Source organism: Microplitis mediator, chromosome 4, assembly GCF_029852145.1.
Source record: "Microplitis mediator isolate UGA2020A chromosome 4, iyMicMedi2.1, whole genome shotgun sequence".
Taxonomy (NCBI): domain Eukaryota; kingdom Metazoa; phylum Arthropoda; class Insecta; order Hymenoptera; family Braconidae; genus Microplitis; species Microplitis mediator.
Genome location: NC_079972.1, coordinates 8,922,063 through 8,944,980, shown reverse-complemented (window position 1 = coordinate 8,944,980; position 22,918 = coordinate 8,922,063). Strand labels below are relative to the sequence as shown.

At 27.8% G+C, this 22,918-nt stretch overlaps 5 protein-coding genes across 5 annotated transcripts; 4 read left to right on the top strand and 1 right to left on the bottom strand.

Annotated features, from left to right (window-relative positions):
* The first annotated feature begins 324 nt into the window (after positions 1–324).
* On the top strand, positions 325–9,646 carry LOC130666567 (sorting nexin-8-like). Its single transcript, XM_057467682.1, has 9 exons — positions 325–704; positions 1,250–1,377; positions 5,819–5,951; positions 6,028–6,221; positions 6,303–6,420; positions 7,253–7,712; positions 7,790–8,006; positions 9,205–9,393; positions 9,458–9,646. Exons 1-9 carry the CDS (start codon positions 680–682, stop codon positions 9,563–9,565), a joined length of 1,572 nt encoding a protein of 523 aa, XP_057323665.1. The 5' UTR covers positions 325–679; the 3' UTR covers positions 9,566–9,646.
* Positions 9,647–11,700: 2,054 nt separating this feature from the next.
* On the bottom strand, positions 11,701–13,583 carry LOC130666568 (uncharacterized). The gene is made up of 2 exons (XM_057467683.1): positions 13,427–13,583; positions 11,701–13,051 (listed from the first exon to the last, which is right to left on the bottom strand). Exons 1-2 carry the CDS (start codon positions 13,433–13,435, stop codon positions 11,918–11,920), a joined length of 1,143 nt encoding a protein of 380 aa, XP_057323666.1. The 5' UTR covers positions 13,436–13,583; the 3' UTR covers positions 11,701–11,917.
* A 3,101-nt stretch (positions 13,584–16,684) lies between these two features.
* LOC130666723 (uncharacterized) lies at positions 16,685–17,501 on the top strand. Its single transcript, XM_057467955.1, has 2 exons — positions 16,685–17,032; positions 17,102–17,501. Exons 1-2 carry the CDS (start codon positions 16,861–16,863, stop codon positions 17,347–17,349), a joined length of 420 nt encoding a protein of 139 aa, XP_057323938.1. The 5' UTR covers positions 16,685–16,860; the 3' UTR covers positions 17,350–17,501.
* A 464-nt stretch (positions 17,502–17,965) lies between these two features.
* Positions 17,966–18,530, top strand: LOC130667211 (mitochondrial import inner membrane translocase subunit Tim16-like; the record flags this gene model as incomplete). Its single annotated transcript, XM_057468705.1, has 2 exons — positions 17,966–18,307; positions 18,519–18,530. Coding segments are annotated over 2 exons (354 nt in total), but the record flags the coding sequence as incomplete, so codon positions are not given.
* A 1,602-nt stretch (positions 18,531–20,132) lies between these two features.
* LOC130666519 (regulation of nuclear pre-mRNA domain-containing protein 1A-like) lies at positions 20,133–21,111 on the top strand. The gene is made up of 2 exons (XM_057467598.1): positions 20,133–20,476; positions 20,620–21,111. Exons 1-2 carry the CDS (start codon positions 20,317–20,319, stop codon positions 20,880–20,882), a joined length of 423 nt encoding a protein of 140 aa, XP_057323581.1. The 5' UTR covers positions 20,133–20,316; the 3' UTR covers positions 20,883–21,111.
* The last annotated feature ends 1,807 nt before the right edge of the window (positions 21,112–22,918 follow it).

The window sequence follows — 22,918 nt, the reverse complement described above, 5'->3', positions numbered from 1 at the left end:
CCGACACAAAAAAGCTTCCGAAACAATCCAACAGAGGTCGTAATATGGCGCGTTTTATTCAAGTATCTGAATTACCTCGACATATATTATAATAAAATGTTATACCCGCGTAGGAAACTGAACAAGACAGCTAGCTGGCTCAAAAGAGATAGCTACTGATAGCCAACATACACATAAAGAGTGTGTGGATTGGAGAGGAGGAAATGGTATCCGGATCGTGTGAGAACTGGTTTTTAACTGTCTTTGTATTTAGGCTCCTCTCTATACGTACATACATCGTCGCCGAGGCCGCGGATACCGCTGGTCTCTGTAGTGGCTGTCAGTTTGACTCACGACTACGAACATATTTTCTCTACCAGGCACCAGCAGTTACATGCCACATGGCAATGGCGTACGACGTGTCATTATCAACCGTGTTGTTGAACGTTCGTTCATCGTTCTCCGAAAAAAAAAACTTCCACCGATCCTCATCATCTTATCCGTCATCAAACACTGTCTGACTCACAGTCAAAACTTAAACTTTTGAATTATTCCCGCTCAAAATCATCCCTTCAAATGTCACTACAGATTTGAATCGGTATTTTTTTAATTGATATTTTTTTTTAAGTCAAAAAAAATCATACTGCAAGAATACGTAGACAATATAACCGGTTGTGAGAATTTTTTAACTATCTACAATATGGCGTCAACCGATTTGTCGTCCGGTAAATAAAAATCGTTACTTATTTTATTAATTTAATCCTTGTGGATAATTAATATTAATTTTAAAAAAGACTTAATAATTCTTATATTTAAATTTTATTTTATTTTTAATTGATAAACTATCAACAAAATATTTAGTAATCAAATTTTTTGTTTATTTATTGCAATAACAGTTTTGATAAAATATATGTGTGACAATATATTTCTAAATAATATATATTTCGATATTCATAACACTAAATAAAAATTTTAAAAATACAGTTATTAGTAGATAAGTCACGTAATTCACTATTTTATGGAGAGTTCGATGCCCAACATGTAAAATTACTTATTCAAATATTTTTAGTGAAAATCATATGCAGATTTATTTCCTACATAATGGATTCCTCAGGACTTAAACTTATTTGTTTAATTTCTTATTAAATAAACAACAAAAATAATTTTTTTATTGAAAAACAGTGTAGTGATTTCACTTGGTTCTATTTGTATACTTTTATATTATATGTATACAGTTGATGGGATTGTGATTGTTTTATTTTATTCTCAGGCTCGATTCCACCTTTCTACCGTGAAATTTATGACAAGATATGTTCACCTACTAGTGGAAATGTCGAACGGGAGGTCTTCAAATCATTGCTTGTTAAATCACAACTGAGCAGTACTATTTTAAGCCAGGTATATAATTTTTATTATCGCAATAATAATTACAATCATTTATTTTATATCTTTTTTATTGCGCAACTCTCAATCACAATTAAAAAAATTACAATGTATTTGTTATTTCGACTCGTATCTTATTCCATATTTTACAAATAATTTATTATTGCAATAAAAGTGGCCACATTTCTGGAAAACCTGGAAATGTCAGGGAATCATAAATATACTGGAAAAGTCAGGGAATTTCGTCACAAAGCTGGATAAATTTTTACTTTCTTTTCTTTTGACTGAAAAAATCTGATAAATTTTTTTTTCTGTCAAAACTGTTCAAAAAGTGGCGCGGCGCGAATGCGACTGTAATACTATTTTGAAAAAAAATTAGTAGAAATTGATTCCAATAGCGAAAAAATGAAGCACTTAGAATCAAAAAGGCTGTTCGAAAAAAAAAGTCTTAGTAGAAACCAATCGTCAGGATCTTCAAGCTGTTAACATGCATATTGACAAGTTAAAGAACCAAAAACATTAAAAGTATACATAAGTAATGAACTAATAAGTTTCACTATATTTATTATTCGCGTACTTGATTAATATTTTATTAATATTCTATAAAACGTTCTTATTTATGAAATTTATTCTAGTGAAAATGAAAAGTTTCTTTATATTTTATTATAGAGTAAGTTATATAAAAACATGGATTTAAAATAAAAAATAAAAAATTATTCATTTAATAAATAAAAAAACCTATGAACATTGACAAATAATAAAATAAAGTTTCATTTAACGGCAATGATTGATTATTTATTGAACTGACTTATAGTATTTTATTTTGAATTAAATAAATATTTCCAATGATTTAATATTTCTACATACATGGAAAAAAAAACTTTAAAAATTACTATTTGAAATTATAACCCGGAACCCGGTTGTCAATATGAGGAATTTTAACATTCAAATACTCTCTAAACATGAATAAGTGAAATAAGCGAATATTCACTTATTCTGAGTACCAACCGAACCACTTTTCGAAATTAGTGGTTCGGTTTGCACTTGGAATTAGAGAATATTCACTTATTTTCACTAATTCATGTTTAGAGAGTAGTAAATTTTATAATACGTGTCGTCTATTTTCTAAGTATCGGTTACGATTTTTAAAGTTCAAATAGTAATTTTTCTTACATAGACAATAAATTTTCATACTTATCCTGTAATTATTCACGTTTGAATCATAAACGGAAAAATTACTATTTAGAATGATGGTATTTACGGATTACTTTATCATTATACTACTTGTCATTCTCAATTTATATAGTTCATTTTTTTTCGTGTATGGTCAGGGAATTTTTTAATTACTTGACCGGAATACCTGGAAAAGTGAGGGAATTTCAGTTTCCAAAATCTGTGGTCACCATAATAATTACCAATCATATTAATAAAGATAATAATAATTTTTGACCCTTGTTAAATTGTTATCATTCAAATAAATGTGATCAAGATCTCTCTTGAGAATTGACTATAACACGAATGACTGTTATGTACTATATAATATACGGTATGACGGTTATTATCAGCTTAACTATACGCTTGTTTGATGATACATCAATCCCTAACGCCTACTGTTTTTCTTTTTATTTAATTTTTATTTTTTACATTATTTATATATTTTTTTTTAGCTCTTACTTTTATATTTGTTGCTATTCCCAACTAAATATTCACTTAATTATAAATACTATTGTGCAACACGTGACACTAATTAGAAATAAAATAAACATGGGACAAATTAAAATAACACTTTATTTAATTAATTATAATTTTCTCATTTTCATAATAATTCGTTATTACATAAATAAAAAAATGTTTGTAAAAAATTTCGAATGAGAATGAAAAACTCTTTTTTTCATTCTAAAATAATTTTATAAGTTTCTAATATTAACAAGATGATTATAAAACGGATGTGATGACACATAAATATTTTTCCTTAATGATTTAAACGTATAAATTATTAAATAATGTATAAAATTGTCATATAACAAAACTTCCTTTGACGAGAGAGTATGTAATCACTGAACTAACTCATTAATTCATTTATCTGCAACAACTCGTTATATTATTAATTAATTAAACGTCAGCTAATAAATCAAATTTTTATGGTAATAATAAAAAAAACCCGTGGAATTTTTTCCCCTTCAACTTTTGACGATTGAAGTTTAATGACACTCGATTAGCTTGATACAGTCTATACTGTTAGTACTTGTGTAGGTCATGCATTAATAAAATCTGTTCTATTCATATATATACATATATTTAACTAATAATTTTTTTGACTGTAATCTACAATCTAAAGTTCAGATAAGATTAACCCAGACTTGCTGTTATACATTTGTATATGTATACAGTTGAATAAATATTAATATACATATGAAGCGATTGAAAAAAAAAAAAAAAAATAATTATCATTTGAATTTGAATAATATAATTTAAAAGATAATCAAATTGAAATAATATAATAATGATCAATAGCAATCATTTAATATTAAACTTTGAAGTATTTTGTTCCTGTTGTACTATAAATAAAGAACTGACCAATATATATATGTAGATATATATATATTAACCACGTTGTGCTCACATTGCGATATCTCCGGATGTACTCTGTCTACATATATAGCACGATAGTCTAATCATATTGAATTATTATTATGATCATGTATCATTGCTATTACTCATTACTATTAATGCACACATCAATATCTAATATGACATTACCGCTTTTTTGCAACATTATTTTAAAATTAATTTAACGTTAAATAAAATCCGATTGTAAAAATTCCAAAACCTCTAATTATCAGAATATTCATATCTTCTCGGGTAAAGAAATTTTTTCCAAGGAGTACAAGTTAAATATCTTAATGACACTATAAATAATGACAGATAACATTATTTATTTATTGCATTTTATTTAAACTTTAACATTTAATATTCTTTCATTTTAATTTAATAAAAAAAAATAATGGATCAGGAATATATTATATTATATTAATAATTATTCGACGTGTTATAATTATTTTTAATATTCCATGAAAAACTAAATTTTGAAACAAATTTTTTGATTTGATGATTTTATTAATTAAATTGTTTGTCTTTATTATAAATTTACTTAGTTTCGTAATGAGTATAAAGTATTAAATAAAACTGTAATGCGAAAAAAATGCATATAAATGATCACTCTAAGGCGTCAATTATCGGCATGCGATATAATTTATAATTTATGTGTTGTTTTCACAGACGTGAAAAAATTTTGTTTTTTGTTTAATTTTTTATATTATGAAATAGAGATATATATTTGTCAAGGTCCTGCATATAACCAAGATAATATACAAATATTTATAACTTTTATGAACATTGAAAAAAGTTAAATCAGTAATAAAATAAATCAAAATATTATAAAAAATGCGAGAATTTTTACCTTTATGAAGGATTAAAAATAAAACTATAGACTTGGTGTACCAAGTCGAAATTAAGAGCTTTTTTTCATAAGACAAACTCGACTTTTTTTACGGAGAGATGAATTGCATTTAATTTTCGCCTTGGTTTAGACTCAACAGGCTTACTTAGTCACGATTTAATACGAAAAAGTCTAAATCAAGTCGAAATTGACTTGGTTTAGACTTACTTGACTTAAATCATAAGGCAAAAGAGTCAAAACTAAGATGAAACGGGAAAAATAAATTTTACACTAAAGAATACTGCTTGTTTTTGACTTAATCGAGCAAGTCTAAAGTAAAGCGAATAAATAACTTTTTTCGACTTAGTCCAGCAAGTCAAAAGTAAGGTGAATGACTGTCGTGCTCGAAGTGAAGACGAATAAGTTCAAACTAAGATGAAAAAAGCTCTAAGGATAACAAAAATTTAATTTAAATTCAAAAAGTCAAAATCTTATCGGAAAATCGTCGGTAAATCGATAACTTCAAAAGAAAATAAGATAAAGCGAGCCTAAATCAAATTTTATCTTTGACTCGGGAATTATCTCATTTTCGAATTATTTTAGAATAAAATTTTCTATAGTAATCAACACATTGTAAAGGGTTTTATGTCTCAATTTTCGAGTAATTTAGCTTTAATATTTATTTTCCTGTAGAATGACATTAACTTGAAAGCTTACATGTTTGCACAGAAAAAAAGGATTTTTTTGTCGCAAGAAAAATTTTGTATTATGATATGAAAACAAAAAGTTTCTTACGATTAGAAAATTTTTTATCGCCTCAAGAAAATTTTCGATATCAATTCATAATGCAAACATTTCTTTGCACAAGTAAAAATTTTCTTGGGCGAGAAAAATTTTTTCTTGAGCCAAGAAATCCTTTTTTTTTTTTGTGTGAATATATTTTGTAAAAAAAATTTTTATTGATATTGGGAGAGTATTGAATTTAAATTTAAAGTATTATAAACATCTATTTCATAGATATGGGATCTTGTGGACAGTAGAACGGGATTTTTGAGCCGCAGCGGACTTTACAAAGGGCTTGCACTCGTTGCATTCGCTCAACAGGGTAAACAACCAAGTGATAAATTATTAGAAAATGCTGAATCTCAAGGTAAAAATTAATAAGTAATTAAATTTTATGTTCTTCATTATTATTTATTTAAAACACGTTTTTTTATATTTTGTAGAGCTCCCAGTTCCTGTGCTCGGTGATATTTCTGAAGTAACGCTGTTAGCACAAAGATTGTACAAAGGAAATAATCCTTCTAAATTAAATCTTACTTATTCAGATATTTGTAAATTAGATACTATCGAAGTTAATTTAGTTCCAGAACGTAAAGGAATTTTTTTAAAACACGTAGAGTATCAAATAATTAGTAAGGTACATTTAAGAATTATTTAATTAATTAAAAAAATACAAATGATTGTTACATTAATTATAAACATTTATCAAATATTGCAGGCATTTAATTCAGTTGTTCATAGAAGGTATAATGATTTCGTTTCTTTACACGATCTTCTTCTGGCACGATTTCCGTATCGATTAATACCAAAACTTCCACCTAAAAAAATTGTTGGAGGTATTTATAGATTTTACTTTTTGTACATAAAAATTAACTGTTTTATGACGGGCTGTACTAGAGTTATACAGTCGACTACCCATCATAAGCTTGGTCTTGGGGACGTAGGGGAAATTTTCCTTAGAATTTCAGTCTTCCCACTACCGTGCGTTTACTTTTGTTCCCGACTACCTGTTATAAGCCTATTTTATTTTATATCATTTTAAACGTCATATTTACATTTTGTTACATACGCGACTATCCCGATTTTCCTGCTACTTATAGCGCTAAAATAAATACTTATCTTTTTACACTAATAATAATTATAATGCAAAAAATTATAATGATAACGGTATTGATTACAGTAATAATTAAAATAATGATTTTATTGATGAACTTAATGCTCAATAAAACTTTTCAATTGTAACAGAAGCTGTAAATATAATTAATGATTACAATTATGAACAATAAATTATATTTAACTTAATAATGATTAAATTATTCTCCGCGAAATATAGATAGTAAATTTTCGTCATTAATTTGTCTACTTTTCCTATTCTTAGTTTACAATTTTTATAATTTTAACGGAGGCTTATAACGGGTTCTCTGGTACGAAACTCCTTAGAGTGATTAAGTAGGGGAAGTTGTTTGGACTCAGTAACTCACGATTGAGGGGAAGAAGCATATGAAGGGCAGGCTTATGATGAGTAGTCGACTGTATAAGTTTTCGAAAAACGATAATTTTTCATTCCAAAAAAATACTTTTAAATTATACTGCTGTCATTATTCACTAAATATCTTAACGAATTATCTTAGATTAATTGCATCAACAATTAAAATTTTTCTTTTTCAGCGGATTCACAATTTTTAGAAGAACGTAGAAGATCTCTTTTGCGTTTTCTTATATTAATAGCACGTCATCCAATTGTAAGAGTCGACCCGATAGTACAATTTTTTTTTACATACACCGGTGAAGAAACGCAATATAAAATACGTGATGTATTTCGTCGTGTACCCGACGAATTTGCGACCTCAGAGTTGTCATCACGTGCGAAAGAGTTGGTACCGCCAGAAACATTAACGGAATTTGCAAATAGTCGTGATCAAATACGTATGATCTTATGTGGAATATCAAGATTAAAAAATATCGCTGATTGTTTGGCGATAAGGTCGCATTCGTACGCTGCGGATATGGCAGAGTTGGGAGCACAATTAAGCAATTTAGCTGCTGAGCCTCATGGAAATAGTGGATGGGCCAGTGGTGGTTCAACCATTTGGCAAAATATGAAAAAAGGATTTCATGTTATCGCCAAGTAAGTTACTATTATGTGTTAATATTATTTACTAGTTTAATTTATTTAATTAATAACTTGAATTTAATTTTTGTCAGAGAATTTAATTTGTTATCAGCACGTGCGTTACAGCAAGCAGTGCGTGAAGAAACAATGGTATGTGAGAGATTAAATTTATTATTGGACGTATTAGTTGCACATCGAACACTTTGTGAAAGACATGAAAGAGGTGTTAGTGCTGATCATCAACGTGCTTTGTCAACGATGTTAGCATTAAAAAAACGACAAATGCAAGGTGTGATACGTGGTACTGATGTAAGTAATTAATTTTTTTTTGTATGCTTAATAGTATATTGAGTGATAAGGGATGAAACAAGACGATTTCAGACTAGGGTGAAGTTGGCTGACATCACCCGCAGTCTGAAATCGTGTTTCATCCTGAGTCACACACCATATTTTCCATGACTACCTGCACCGGAACTTCAAGTTTCAATGTCAGTAGCCAGTAAAAAACAAGTTAATTTCAAGCCAATGATGCGGAGAACTGTTAGAGAATAAGAAGAAGTGATTTATAGTCACTTATTAGATAGTAAAGAAGACAAAAATATTATTATCACTCAATTTTAGTAATTTTATTTGGTTAATTACAACTGTCACTTAAATGAAATGAGTAAACTGAAGTGACAAGTAAACAAATTGGAGTAATAAAGCTGCAAATGAACATTGAATATAACTAACACCGGGCAGAAACAATTGTATTTCTTCCCAAGGGAAGAAACACGCATATTTCTGCCCGATGTATACACGGATTTGTGAATTGCGAAGTCGCTAGCAGTTGTTTGCAGCATCGGCTTGAAATTAGCTTATTTCGACTGGCTATAGAGATACTGAAACTTCAAGTTTTGATGCTGGTATCATGAACAAATTGTGTTCATGCCAACCGGGTAAAAAAAAGTTGTTGAAAAAAGGTTGAAAAAAAAGTTGACTATTCTACACTTTTTTATTTTTAAGCTTTTTAAACTTTTGAAAATACAAAAAAATAAAACAATTTACTTAACACTACAATTCAAAGTTTTGAAACTCTCTTGTAAACTTTTTTGACTCCCCTTTAAAAGTACTAGGTTTCATTATTTTTTTCAGTGCGAAATACGTTCAGAAAAAGTTGATTTTGATCTGTTTCTTAACTTTTTTTTTAGCATATCTTAATAATATTAAGATTCATTAATTTATTAATTTTTCTCTTGAATTTTCAAAAGTTTAAAAAACGTTCAAAAAATGTCGTCGTTGTGTCGTGTTTTGAAATTTATGATAGTCAGCGCTTTTGCAACCTTTTATCAACAATTTTTTTTACACGGACACTAATTTAGTGAATTCGTACATTATATATTTTCACGGCATTAGTTAGAAATTACATGGCTTTTTTCGGTTGGCTAAACAAGCACTGAAAGTTAAAGTTTAAGAGCAGATATTGTAAAAATTTGTTTATTATTAAAATTAATTGTTTTAATTTTAGGCCGATACTGTAGAATATTTAGAAAATAAAATGGTAGCACAGGAATCAGTGATAGCTAATGTTGAATTAAGAAATTCATTTTCATTACACTGTCTTCATATGGAGACACAACTTGTTCATGCGCATCTTGAAATTCTTGCTACTGTATTACAAAGCCTGGTTAAAGTTCAAATTCGTGGACATTCAGAGGTAATTTTACAATTATTCTTTATATTGTTTTCAGTGTTAATCGTTATTAATCTTTTGTAAACAGTTAGCTGAAGTGTGGAAGTTAATAGAGCCGACGATAATGAAATGTCTGCCAGAAAAAACGGTTATTGACGTTAACGGGACTACAGACAATGAAGGACCTCTTATATGATTTATATTTTTAATATAAATATATTTACAAATTATTGTTATTATTTTTTATAATTATAGATATAAATTTTCTTTTTTATTAGAGATGTACATTTCTTTGTTAAAATTACAATTTAATTAATTTAATAATAATGTTATTAATAATAAGTTTATATTTGTGCAATAGAATAGACAAATGTCATTTTTCAAAATTTAATTCAAGTTTATTGTACTTAAATACTTTATTTTGTATACAAAAAAAAAATCATAATATTATAACTGTTGTTTTGTACTTTCGATAGAATTGTTATTATATTAAATTTTTTTATGAATTGTAAATATTCTTCAATTGAAATTTAACTAATAAATTTTTAAATTATTTATATAAGAATTTAAACAAATGTCGATATATATTGTATATAGTTTCTTTCAAATACAGTTATATATACCTACCCAAGTAACACATGTTTGAGCACCCGGGTCATAATATCTAGCCTCAATTCAGCCTCACTAAGTAAAAAAAGCATTTCAACCTCAAATGATATTCAAAAAGCCTTAATGAGCCTCAAATGGTGATCAAAGAACCTCAAATAATACTAATCGAATTTAAATTACATAGTCGAGACTAGGTTAATTTGAGGCTCATTAAGGCTTTTTGAATATCATTTGAGGTTGAAATGCTTTTTTTACTTAGTGAGGCTGAATTGAGGCTTACTTGGGTTCGATAAGGCTAGATTGAGGCTAGATATTTTGACCCGGGCAAGATTCTGGTATCAGTGTCTTAAGTAAAACCTTTCGGTTACTAGTGTCTTTTTCTACGTATGGGTCTTGCGCAAGATCATGTAGCAAGAAATCATCATCAAGACTTGTGCATGACTTGCTCAAGACATTGAACACAAGAATATTGAAGATATCTTAGATACGGTGCAGTTTAAAAGCTTCTGACGCATTTCTTGCACCAGTAACTTACGGCAGGTACTTACGCATGGCTTGCTCAAGATCTGCTCAAGGCTCAAGGTCAATTTTAAGCCTTGAGCAGATCTTGAGCAAAAGCCATGCGCAACTATTTTCAACTATAGTCTTCCTCCAGAATTGAGTTGTAATTTGGCGCGAATTTCTTGTGTAAGGATTACTATTGAAATCTAGCCACAAGTATCTGCAGCAAGACACATAGGTAGGAAAAAATACTAACGTCCATCGGACTTGAGACCAGGTTTGCTCAAGCCTTGAACAAGAACAAGATTATTATATGGGTATATATTTAAATGCATAAAACATTTGGTATGTAGAGTTTAACTTTCCGAAATTTAAAATACATGATAAGCTGATAAGCAATTCAACCGAATATAATAAATTTTATTCCATTAACTGGAAATGTTATTTCAATTAACTATCTTTATTTTTATTTACCTTTTAGTTACATTTGTAATAATAGTCATGAACATGATAATTAGTGATTATAAAACAAATATATATGCGCATTGTTTTACTGTGCATGCAATTAATTTTAACAGAATGTCATACAATTTTATTATCTTTAAACAATAGCAATAGACTCATGCATTTCAGTCCGAGGTGAATAAGTTTGCGCACACTTACCCACGGCGCACACTTGCCCTACATAACTCTAAGCTAAATAAATTTTCGTAGGAAAATAAAGTTTTATTTTTCATTTCTTCTTGACATTCAAAAATTTTAATCTGTGATATCGAGAGACGATTTGCACATGCGCATTACATTTCTAGTACTAATGATAAATTTTATGAAATCGAAGTTAAAATACTTAATCATAAATATTTCAAAAATTTATATCTATTTTTATATTTATTTTACCGCCATTTATAATATCTCATTAATTTCGTGAAACGGTTGTTAAATCTGAAGATTCCTGGATGCAAAATGTAGATTCAAAAATTTTCAACAAATGTGTTGATGTGATTCTTAAAATTATATTTATATAAATAAATTATAAGTAATAATTTTAATAACATAATATTTAATTTAAAATAGTACATTTCTATGATGATAAAGACATGAAACCTAAAGAAGTTTAAGAACGACAAAGTTATAATACACCGATGAACAATGTTCTGAAATTTTATATACTTAATTTGTAAATAAGAAATTTTTTTAAATAAAATAAACAAGTAAACAAAATTGTATTTTAAAAATATTAAAATAAATAATTTATTGAAACAGTACTGGCCTAATGAAAAATTACAAATAATTAAATCATGTTGTTACTCCACAGTTTAAAACAATATATAATAGAAAATTATTTTCATTTACACTGCTTAACATCGATTAATTATTCGATTGTCTTGATTATTATGAATAAATAAATATATATTAAAAACGGGCTAAGAATCAAAAGCTAGTGTCTTGGATAAACTGGATAATTTCCTTTGTATTGATGAAGATCTTCCAAGTCTACTGGTCCTGGATTATTTGGTGAGCCAGGCAATTCATTGCGTGGAATTTTTCCTTCGTGATTATAAAGACTTCCAATTTCGATCACTGGTATATCATCTTTAGTTAAGGGTTGGATACTAAAAGCGGCAGCGTCATTATCAATCCCACTATTGTTTATTCCAAGTCCATAGACGTCAGAAAGTTGTTCATTACTTCTTTTGGATCTTGGTGGATAATCAGTGGTATCAGTACTGCTGAACAGGATAAACGCGTAAAATTCGAATCCATCATCGTATAAATTGCTTACGACATCACTTGTAGTTTGTGAGTTTTGATCGGAATCATTGCTGCCGTCTTTACTTTCAAGTTTACTGACATTAGAAAGCTGTTCATTACTTCTTTTGGATCTTGGTGGATAATTAGTGGTATCACTGCTGTTGTCCTGGTCAAATATCTCAATATCGAGTCCATCATTGTATAAATTGCTTACGTCATCAGTTGTAGTTTGTAAGTTTTGATCATCAAGTTGATCGATATCATTGGCGCCGTCTTTACTTTCAAGTTCACTGACATCAGAAAGTTGTTTTTTACTTCTTTTGGATCTTCGTGGATAATTAGTGGTATTAATACTGTTATATTTCAAAAGTTCGCCAATAAAGAGTTTTGATTGTGGAAGTATGTCTACGTCATCAGTTATAGTTTGCGAGTTTTGATCGGAAAGTTGACCGATGTTACTGTTGTAGTCTTTATATTCACGTTCGCTGACATCAGAAAGTTGTTCATCACTTCTTTTGGATCTTGGTGGATAATTAGTGCTGTCAATACTGTTGTATTGGGGAAGTTTGTCAATATCGAGTCCTTTTTCTTTACTTCCAAGTTTGTTAACATCAGAAAAATCTTCAACACCTCGTTTGGATCTTGTTGGATAATTAATCGGATCAGACTTTCTATACTCGTTAAGTTCGCCTATGTCAACTCCACCATTAGAATTGTGAATATCATTGTCAGGAATTGGCAGCTTTTGGTCATAAAGTTGTCCAACGTCGATGAGCGGTACAGCTGAGGCCGTTAATACCAGAAGTAACTGAATGAATATCTGTAAAAATATAACATTATTGTTTAGTATATAATTGTGAAACAAATTCTAAAATATATATACGTTTTTTTAAAAATAATATTTCATTTTGGTAATAAGTCTTTGTTAAAGTCAAATCATCGGAAAAAAATTGTATAAGTATATATTTCATTCACTTGTGAAGTGATTTACTTTTGCATTGACTCAACTATTAAAATTTTTCTAACGTAATATCAAAATATGTAAAACTTTCCGTTAAACTATAAAAACTTTTGTTAGTATAGATGTAAACTAATACTAGTATAAATTAAACTAGTATAACAAATCGTTTTTCCAAATTTAAAAGTGAAAATTATTAAAACTTATAGAAAATTATAAAACCAATAGAATACTCACAAAATGCATGTTTTCGTCAATAAATTAGATGTAGTTACGTTAAAAAATGTTACGCGTTACTTCGGTTATGAATGTGTAAATAGATATAAAGTATATGATCAATGATATTCAAGATTCGCAAGCAAACTGAGTGGCAAATGGGCTAGTAGTCCTATTTATACACGAAAATCATCCCTTCTCATTCATAGTCCGAAGGGAAGGAAATTAATATAACGTTAGAATAAGGGAAGTGGTTTTTACAATTTCATTGGTCTCGGAAATATCAACTAGTTTTATAAAAATTCTATTGGTTAAATAAAAGTTACAACGGTGATTTACGGAACCGAAAATACAGAGGAAGTTTACACACTGTACACTATCGAAAAATACGTAGTGATGACGTAGATGATTATGAATTTAATATATATATTAATTGAGGTAAGGGCAGTCAAAATGAACCCTGTATAGATTTTAATGCAATAAAATTTGAAATGGGTAAAATGGAATGCTGCGATTTTCTCGGAATTAAACAGGTAAGCATCCCTGGTTGAGAAATCCGGTTCACTTCGATAGGATTTGATCGGAAATTTCTGATTTAATTCCATTGGAATGTATCGGTTCCAATTAGAAAATAATATCGAAGTAAAAATATTATTTTCCGATTGAAACCGATTCATTCCGACTAAAAACAATTGCATTTCAACCGGAATTCATAACCAGGGATACCTTGGATAACTTAGACCATATAATATTTTCTATAAAAAATTATAAAATACGAAATCGCCTTTTAAAAACTCTATGTAAATGAATAAATATCAATTTCGCTAAAATTTTATTACAATTACTTCATCGCTTTACTTTTTTATTGATAAGTTAAAAGTTTTTGTAACTAAAACTTGATTTTTTCACATTTTTCTTGTACACTGCACAAAAAAATTAAGGGATTTTGGGGAAGGGAGATGTAAGTTATTATTTATTATAAATAAACAATATAAACAAAATTTTTTTATTTTTTTATCTTCTACTCCGAAAATTACCGTGACTTATTGAGTATGTGATTAAAGCTCTGTACAGTGTAAAAAATCAGGAGTAGATTCGAAATGGTTACGGATTTTATTTCAAACCGTTATTCGGAGTTCCGGAGTTTAAAAATAAATATCAACCCGCATATAAAATATAAATAAAGAATTAGTTTTTTTTTTTCAGCGGAGTAATTGATTTTATTTCAGTCTGAATTCACCAGAATTTCAGTAGTAAAATAAACTTGCATTCACGGAAAAAAATAATCGGTAGCTGCTACCGATTAATTTTCGGTAACAGCTACCGATTATTTCGGTTCTACAGATGAATTTCAGTGGACAAAAAAAAACTTTCTAAAGCATGTGTGTACGAGTATTCGTACGCGTGTGTGTGTCATGTGTGTCCATGCGTGTGTGTGCATGTGTGCAAGTATGTACGCGTGTATGTGCGTCTGTGTACGTGTGTGATACCAAAAAAATCGGTAATAGCTATCGAAATAATTGGTAACGGCTACCGAAATAATCATGAACTAATCATTATTCGTTTTAATAACTTATCTAGAAAAACTTTGGTACCTTTGAAAGAACTAATGTTTATTTTTAAAGAACGCTCATTTTGCTCAAGATCGATATTACTTATGTGATAGAATGACAAAAGAATTTTCGCCTCTTTCCCTTCGTTATCATTAACCTTGCAAAGCTTTCAAAGAATTTCATTTGTATTATTCTAAATGTTTTAAATCCTCACTTATAAAACGATAAGGTTGCCTATGTCTCATCTATAGATTTGTATAAACATAATATAGAATCTCTTATCCTGATGTCTGGGTATTTTCAGACAATATGTTAGAAGAAAACAGATAATCTTCAACAATACAAGTACCTAATAACATAATTATTGAAGAATAATCTTTTAAAATGAAATTATATTTTATAAATTTCTTCTTCGAAAAATGTAAATAAGTTAAAATATTCCTAAATTTAATTTATTTATAATTACAATAATAAAATACAAGAAATAAGAAATTTGAGTTACCGAAAAAAAAAAAAAAAAATTTATACATATCACTTATATATGTAACAAAATGGTAATTATTTAAACAAATTTTTACTTGCACAGAAGAAAAGGATACCTTGACCAAAAAATGTTTATGCAATCCAGGAAAAAATTTTCTTAGTTAAAGAAAACAGTCAAAAATTTTTTTTTTGCTTAAGAAAATTTTTTCTTTCTTTTCTGGGTTGCAAAAAATATTCGTGGATGAAGAAAATAATTTTTAAGCCAAAATATCCGTTCTTTCTGTTTGAAAAATAAATTCTTAAATGAGCCTATTTTGCTCTATATGCTGGCTTTTTTTTACTTATCCTATTTTCATTTTTCCTTCTGTACACTGTAAAAAATTTGCGTAGTAAACGCGGATTAAATTCGGAGTAACTACGGAGTAAATGCGGTTCGGATGACTTTTTATTTATTTAATCCCTTCAGAATGAAATTTACTCCGAAGGGGAGTTTATTTTAATATTAAAACTCCGAATCGGAGTGAATTCAGATTGAATTCAGATTGAAATAAAATCCGTAATCACTCCGGATTCACTTCCGATTTTTTATAGTGTATATTTATTTAAATACATTTAATTTAATATATAATTTACAACTTCAAATCTAGATAGGTATCGAGGAGAGGGGGGCAAAGTGGGCCCCTTCAGGAAAATAATAATAATATCATTAATTTCTTTACGCGTTTACTTCTTTTTAGACCCCTGACACTTATTTTCACTTCATTATGCTGCGTCCAGTAAAATTGAAGAATCGAAAATTAGGGGCAAAGTGGGCCCTCTAAAAATTTCGGATTTGATATTTTTTATTCTTTACACGTGTGATATTTGCAAATAACTATAAAACAATTGTATTATAATAATTAAATAAATCATTTTAATAGTCTGCTGCGATATTCCTTTAAAACGTAATTTTATTATCTTTGACTTTCTTAATAAATTATATTTAATGAAGAGTTTTGGTGGTCTATTTTAGCCCTTATTATATAAGAAATTTCGATAAGCTTATTATCCGTTCGAATTTATTGAAGTATAAAAAATTTCGAGGGGCCCACTTTGCCCCCATATTTTTTGAAGTTTTGAAAATTTTAAGGGGCTCACTTTGCCCCCTCCTCCCCTAACACTAGCCTAGCCAATAGGAAATTAATTTTTCATTTTCGTCAAAGTGGACTTCAGACGAACTTTATTCTCTCATTAGTACCTAGGTATATAAGACCCTCTATAAGAAATTACATAGTGCATTTGTGATTTTGCCAAGGCCTTGTACAGATGCTTTAAATTCTTCCAAACCAAATATTTGAACTTAACTTTCTCGTTATAGTGACTGTAAACTTTTAATTTATTTATTATCAGTTCATTATTTTAAAAATTTCATTTTAAAAAATGAATGTTTACCATGGAAGACCATTTTGTTATTTAGAACAAACGTTGAGATCAAAACTAGAATCTTTAACTGTGTCATTGAAACCGATTGATAAATTACATTCATTTTTGGTACCCTACCAACATTTAGCTGAAGATATAAGCACTGTTTGTGTAACAGAATTTTTAAATGGTGAGTAATATTATTTTTATTTATTGAGTATGAGTACACTTTTATAAATAATTTTTTTGTTCTTTTCAGCAAAGCCTATTACTAAATTGGGTATATTAATATTAGTGGATAAAATCGTACGAGAAAAATATGCAAGCACACCAGATTTAGCTGCTGGGATAGAGGAACATCTTCTAGTTATATTTTATGATTTAAAAAAATACCGACAGTATACTGACTTCCGAAACTTTGTTAATAACATTTTATGGGCTTGGGAAGAAAGCAAAACTTTTCAAAATCAAATTCAAGATTTAAAATTTGTTTTTAATAAACTGTAACTTATTTATACTTTTATCTGTAGGTAAAATTATTTTTATCATTTTTTTTGTAATAGTATAACTTATACTATACTGATCGTAACATGTTTTAATTGATAAATAATTTAAAATTTTATATTTTCCTTGAGCGTAATTAATTATCATTTTTTAAAATAATTTTGATTTCTTTCTTTAGAAAATTAATGAAAATATTGTAATCATTCAGTAATTAAAAATTTAAGTAAAGAAGTTAAAAAATTAAAAATAAAAATCGATATATCAAATATTTACAAGTATATTGAAGCTCACAATGTAAGAACGAAATTTTAAATTTATATACAATAATAATAAATTACTTCTGTAACATGAAGCTTTAGGATTTCTGTTTATAAAACTCGGTATAGCTTCAATGAATTACTATAAATTAACAATACATTTTATAGTCTAAGTACAACAATTACATTTTATAATACTGTCATAATTTTAATTGTTTTAAATAAAATTATTTTACTAATATCAAGTCCTGTTATTTATTTTTTTCTTTATTTTACATAAATTGAGAACTAATAATTTTTCACATAACTTTCATAGATAAATTTATAATATTTATTTAAATATTGTCCTGTGGACAATAAATAAAACTATAGTTGTTAAGGCAAAATATTTAGTGCAAATAATAGTCTTGGGTACGCAAGTGGTGGGCAGAGCATTTGCCCGAGCGTTACGTCAAGAAATAGCAGCAAGCCAAGAAGCTGCTAAACGTGCTGGTGGTGGTGCTAAAGGTGCTAGAAGTGCTGCGACTAATGAAAAAACTGGTTCATCACTTGAAGAAGCACTTAAAATATTAAATGTCGAGAAACCCGATCAAAAAGAAGCTCTTGAAAAAAATTACAAATATCTCTTTGATGCTAACGACAGATCCAAAGGTGGTTCGTTTTATTTACAATCCAAAGTTGTACGAGCGGAGATTGAAACGTTGGTAAAATTTAATACAAAATTTTGTAATTAAATACGTGATTATTTCTTCAATTTAAAAAAAAAAAAACTAAAAAATGCTTTCTGTATAAAAAGACTTTTTGAAATACTTGCGAAAGTATTTTTTTAAAAGTATAATGAAGAATAAATTTTCGATACTTCATAGGAAATAAATTATCATGTAATATATAGTAAATTATCATGAAATATTATAGAGCTTTGAATAAATTACGAAGTAAACGTTATCGTTTTCTTATTTGTATGTGAAATTGATGATTGATATAAATCATAATTATTCATAATTTAATACATTTTTTTCTCCTGCTATTATATATTGATTTTTTCCCCTAATTTTACTAGTTTACTTCATTCTGATGAAAATAGTTACATTATATTTTTCAAAGCTCATTAATTGGTTTAAAAAAAATTTGCGATTCATGAATTTATTTTACAATAATTTTATTATCTTCACTGTGCAATAATTCGAAGAATTTTTTTTGAATCTTTTTTCAAATAATTAATATCTATTTAAATTAATTATTTTTAATTGTTAAGTCCAAACCAATAAGAAAACAATATTTATTTATTTATAAAAACAAGCAATCAGTAAAACAAATATATAAAAAGCAAAGCAGATTAATTTAAAAAACGGCGCCACACGTTCAGTTTGAATTGTTACCAACTGAGTAATCCCGCCATCCTGGTATTCAAATGAAAAACGTATATTTCATTCAAATAAGTATTAAGAAAATAATCTGTTTGATTAGTCCTGAGTAAAGCTTTAATTAAAAAATTAGACGGACCATAGATGTAAACAAAATTTATTTACATCGGACTCTTAATAAATAATTTAAATTTATAAAAATAATTATTTTAAAATCCATAGTTAAGTTTGAATATTTGAGTTTAAAATAAGTTACATTGTAATCTAAATTCAATTTTATACCTGTTTTAAAATTCTATGAATATTAAACTAAGTATAGTATATGCACATATATATAATAATAATGGTTTTAGGCTTATGACCCGATAATTTAGAGGATTACTTACCCATAGAAATATAATTTGTACTACACGTGTACACTAATAGTTCTGGGTCAAAGTTCTTAAAAAGATATAACATTGGTATATATTTTCTACAGACTTGTTATCGAACATAGATTTTAAATAACGTATACATAAACATATATTTACAACTTATTCCTGTAAATAAAAATATATAGTCTAACGTACTTAAATCTTTTTTTTTCATTAAATATTAAATGTAGATTTTTACTAAAGGTTATTTAAAATAATCTTGAACATTATACCTTAAATAAACATAAAGAAATTTATATTTTTCATTATAAATGTCAACTTAAAATAAATTTCTCTTTTATTACAATTATTTAAATGAGGAAAGTTTTGAAATTTTATCATATCTCTAATTAACGTCGATAATAAAGAAAAAATATTTCTTAATATTTTACTGACACAAAAATATTTTAATACATAAAAAAAACAAACTATTTATGTAAATAGATTTAATTATAAAAAAATAATCACAAATGTTAAATTCATTGTTGATTTTTAATTTAAAATTAATAGTAAATTATTTTATAAATAAAATTCACATGCATACTTTCAAAAACTTACAAAAATTATTTAAAACATTTTAAGAAGTAATGGAGGGATAGTTTAAGACGCTTAAGATACCTGAGAAAATAAGTACGGAAATGTAGAAAGACATTAGTGACCCTACCAATGGCCAGATAATTGTGGGGGTAAATTGTCATTCTCATTACAGTAAATTTGGGTACAGTACATGAATTTTTTCATTTGTACCTCGGTCTTAAGTTGCATTTCACACTTAGTATCGACACGTCGGAGAGTTTGTTAGTTAAGTTACTGTATATTTTCTATTACAGTGGCTGTAAGACTGTGTCTTATAAAAACTAGTAAATGTTTGAAATTTTTTAAAAGTGTTTTTGTTTATTTTCAAACGGGTTTTTTAAAAATAAGACATACATAAAAATGAAGTTATTTTGCCATTTTAACGAAGCCAATTTACGAGAAAAATTGATAAAAATGAACGCTTCTCAGGCGTCTATTGATGCGTTATACAAGTATATTGTACACCATAAACAAAAAACAAAATTGATTATCGGTGTTTGGGGGAGTGAGATGTACAAAGGTAATATAATATGTATTTTTTTATAACTTTTGATACTTGACGATATAAAAAAAAATAAAAAAATAATAACGATACTGATTAATTGACAAAAACATGTTTTGAAATAATTGAAAATAAATATATTTGTTATTGTAAATTTATAGCGAGACCGTGTCAAAAATTATACTACATGTTATTGGCGAATAAAATAATTCAAGATGCAGAGCAATGTGCTCCGGAACTTGTTGCTGCATTTAAAAGATGTCTGCTGCCGATATTTTACCATTTGAAAAATTCGAGAGAAGATGAGTACTTTAGAAATGGAATATCTGTGATATTGAGAGGCTGGGCTGCGAAAGGAATTTGTGATGATGTCTTGAGTGCATGTAAAGTTATTTTTAATGATCTACATATCAGTGGACGATAGATAATTTCTATTTTTTTTACATGCATGATTTTATTATTGATGTGACTCAATAAATTTTTAATTGACAATTTAATTTAAATCGAACTCTTAAATAACTGTACTAGTTTCTAATGACTTTTTATTTTTTCGAACAAAAATTCACTCTTTTAATATTGGTATTTATATTTAACAATTTTATATTAATGCATATTTATTCACTAAATGAAAGAAGCAATGAATGATTGAAAATTCTGTACGAAGTTAATTTATACAATTTGAAAAACAATTATCAATATTCTTCTTATATTATTTGTTAATTTAAAATATCAAACAATAGTTTATTGAAGAGTTCAAAATGAAAAATAAAATCTTTTTTATCTTTTTTACAACAATAATGACGTCTATTTATTTATTATTTTTATTTTAAATAGTTCGATAAATGGATTGAAAAAATTATACATTAAAATATTTTTATGTAACAACTCCTCTGAAATGATTCGGCGCTAATTTTTTAAAAACCAAAAAATGTCCTGAAGCTGACAGACATTTAACAGTTTCAGATTTTTTTTCTCAACAAACCAATTACTAAAAGAAATATTTTTAAAAAATAATTTATCGTTTTTAAAAAAAATCCAAAAATTCTTAGGCATCGATTAACTTATTAAAGTGAGTGTAGCTGATAATTGACAATTTTTTAAATTTTTGAATAAATGACTAAAATGTAAATAGAGTAAAAATTAAAAAATGCATATTTAAATCAATGCAAAATCCGTTCGCGCATTTTTTTCAATTTAATTATTTTAATTCATTTATTTATTTGAAATTTATAATTTGTCTCATGTCAGCTACATTCACACTCACTCACTGTAAAAACAGCAGTGTTAAAAATGAAATCATTTAAACTCCACGCGGTATTAAAATACCGGTGTAAAAGCGGGGTAAAGTGCGTCTGCTCATAGTATTAACTTTGGGAAGCTTATAAAACGCGAAAAATATCTTGACACACACACAGGCACGCACTCACATACACAATTGCTATACAATTTGACGTAAATTTACTATCCGAATTAGAATGCAAATTCACTTCAAAAGTTGTAGAAAAATTGTCGTCAGAAACAGAGAAGCCCGAAGTTGACGGACATTTAACGAAATATTCAAGGAAACTTTTATTCGGGTTTTTTACAGTAAAAAAAAGTTACCTCTAAATTGAGGAAAAATTAACCGCAAATTTTTCTTTCCAACTTTTGCTGTCAAATTCCCGGCAAATCCGGGCAGCAAATTTCGGTAATTTCAATTGTCAAATTCCTTAATAGCCATTTTAGCTTGAAATTGACAGTAATTTGAGATTCAAATTACCAGAAATTTGCTTTCCGAATTTGCCGCCAATTTGACAACAAAAGTTGGAAAGTAAAATTTGCGGTCAATTTTTGCTCAATTTAAAGTTAACTTTTTACTAGAAAAAAATAGTCGGTAATGTCGATTTTTACCATTTCAGAAGGTAAGCAAACTTATACATAAAAAAGTGTCTACAATTTGAGGGTAACAAAATATTTTGCAATTTTTCAAGTCAAATTAACAATAAATTGATATAAAAATTTGCCGGAAAATTGACAACAAATTTTTTCTAGTCAACTTTTGAAGTGAATTTGTATTCTAATTCGGGTAGTAAATTTACGTCAAATTGTACAGCAAATTAAGTACAAATTGTCGTAAAAAACGTAAAAGTTCGAAGTTGACGGAAATTTGACGAAAAATTCAAGAAAACTTTCGTAAGTAAACTTTCGTAAACTTCATTAGTTTGCGACCAACTTGACGACAAGTTGTCAACAACTCTGGCTTTTGTAACTTTTGGCTGCAAGTTACCACCAACTTTCTCAGAAAGTGTCTATCAACTTTGGAAATACTAACTTTTGCGGACAACTTGGCGTCTAGATGCGGCTGTTAGTTTGACGCCAGTTTCTCGTCAACTTGGCTATTAGGGAAACTGTGCTATTAGGGCTATTAGGGTTGTCGTCAAAAACGGAAAAGCCCGAAGTTGACGGACATTTGACGAAAAA

Excerpts from the sequence above, each read along its gene's own strand:
- LOC130666567 (XM_057467682.1), top strand. The coding sequence starts at position 680 with ATGGCGTCAACCGATTTGTCGTCCG. Across the intron at positions 7,713-7,789 it reads GGATTTCATGTTATCGCCAA|AGAATTTAATTTGTTATCAG; the intron begins GTAAGTTACTAT and ends AATTTTTGTCAG. Across the intron at positions 9,394-9,457 it reads AAATTCGTGGACATTCAGAG|TTAGCTGAAGTGTGGAAGTT; the intron begins GTAATTTTACAA and ends TTTTGTAAACAG.
- LOC130666723 (XM_057467955.1), top strand. The coding sequence starts at position 16,861 with ATGAATGTTTACCATGGAAGACCATTTTGTTATTTAGAACAAACGTTG. Across the intron at positions 17,033-17,101 it reads TGTAACAGAATTTTTAAATG|CAAAGCCTATTACTAAATTG; the intron begins GTGAGTAATATT and ends TGTTCTTTTCAG.
- LOC130666519 (XM_057467598.1), top strand. The coding sequence starts at position 20,317 with ATGAAGTTATTTTGCCATTTTAACGAAGCCAATTTACGAGAAAAATTG. Across the intron at positions 20,477-20,619 it reads GGGGAGTGAGATGTACAAAG|CGAGACCGTGTCAAAAATTA; the intron begins GTAATATAATAT and ends GTAAATTTATAG.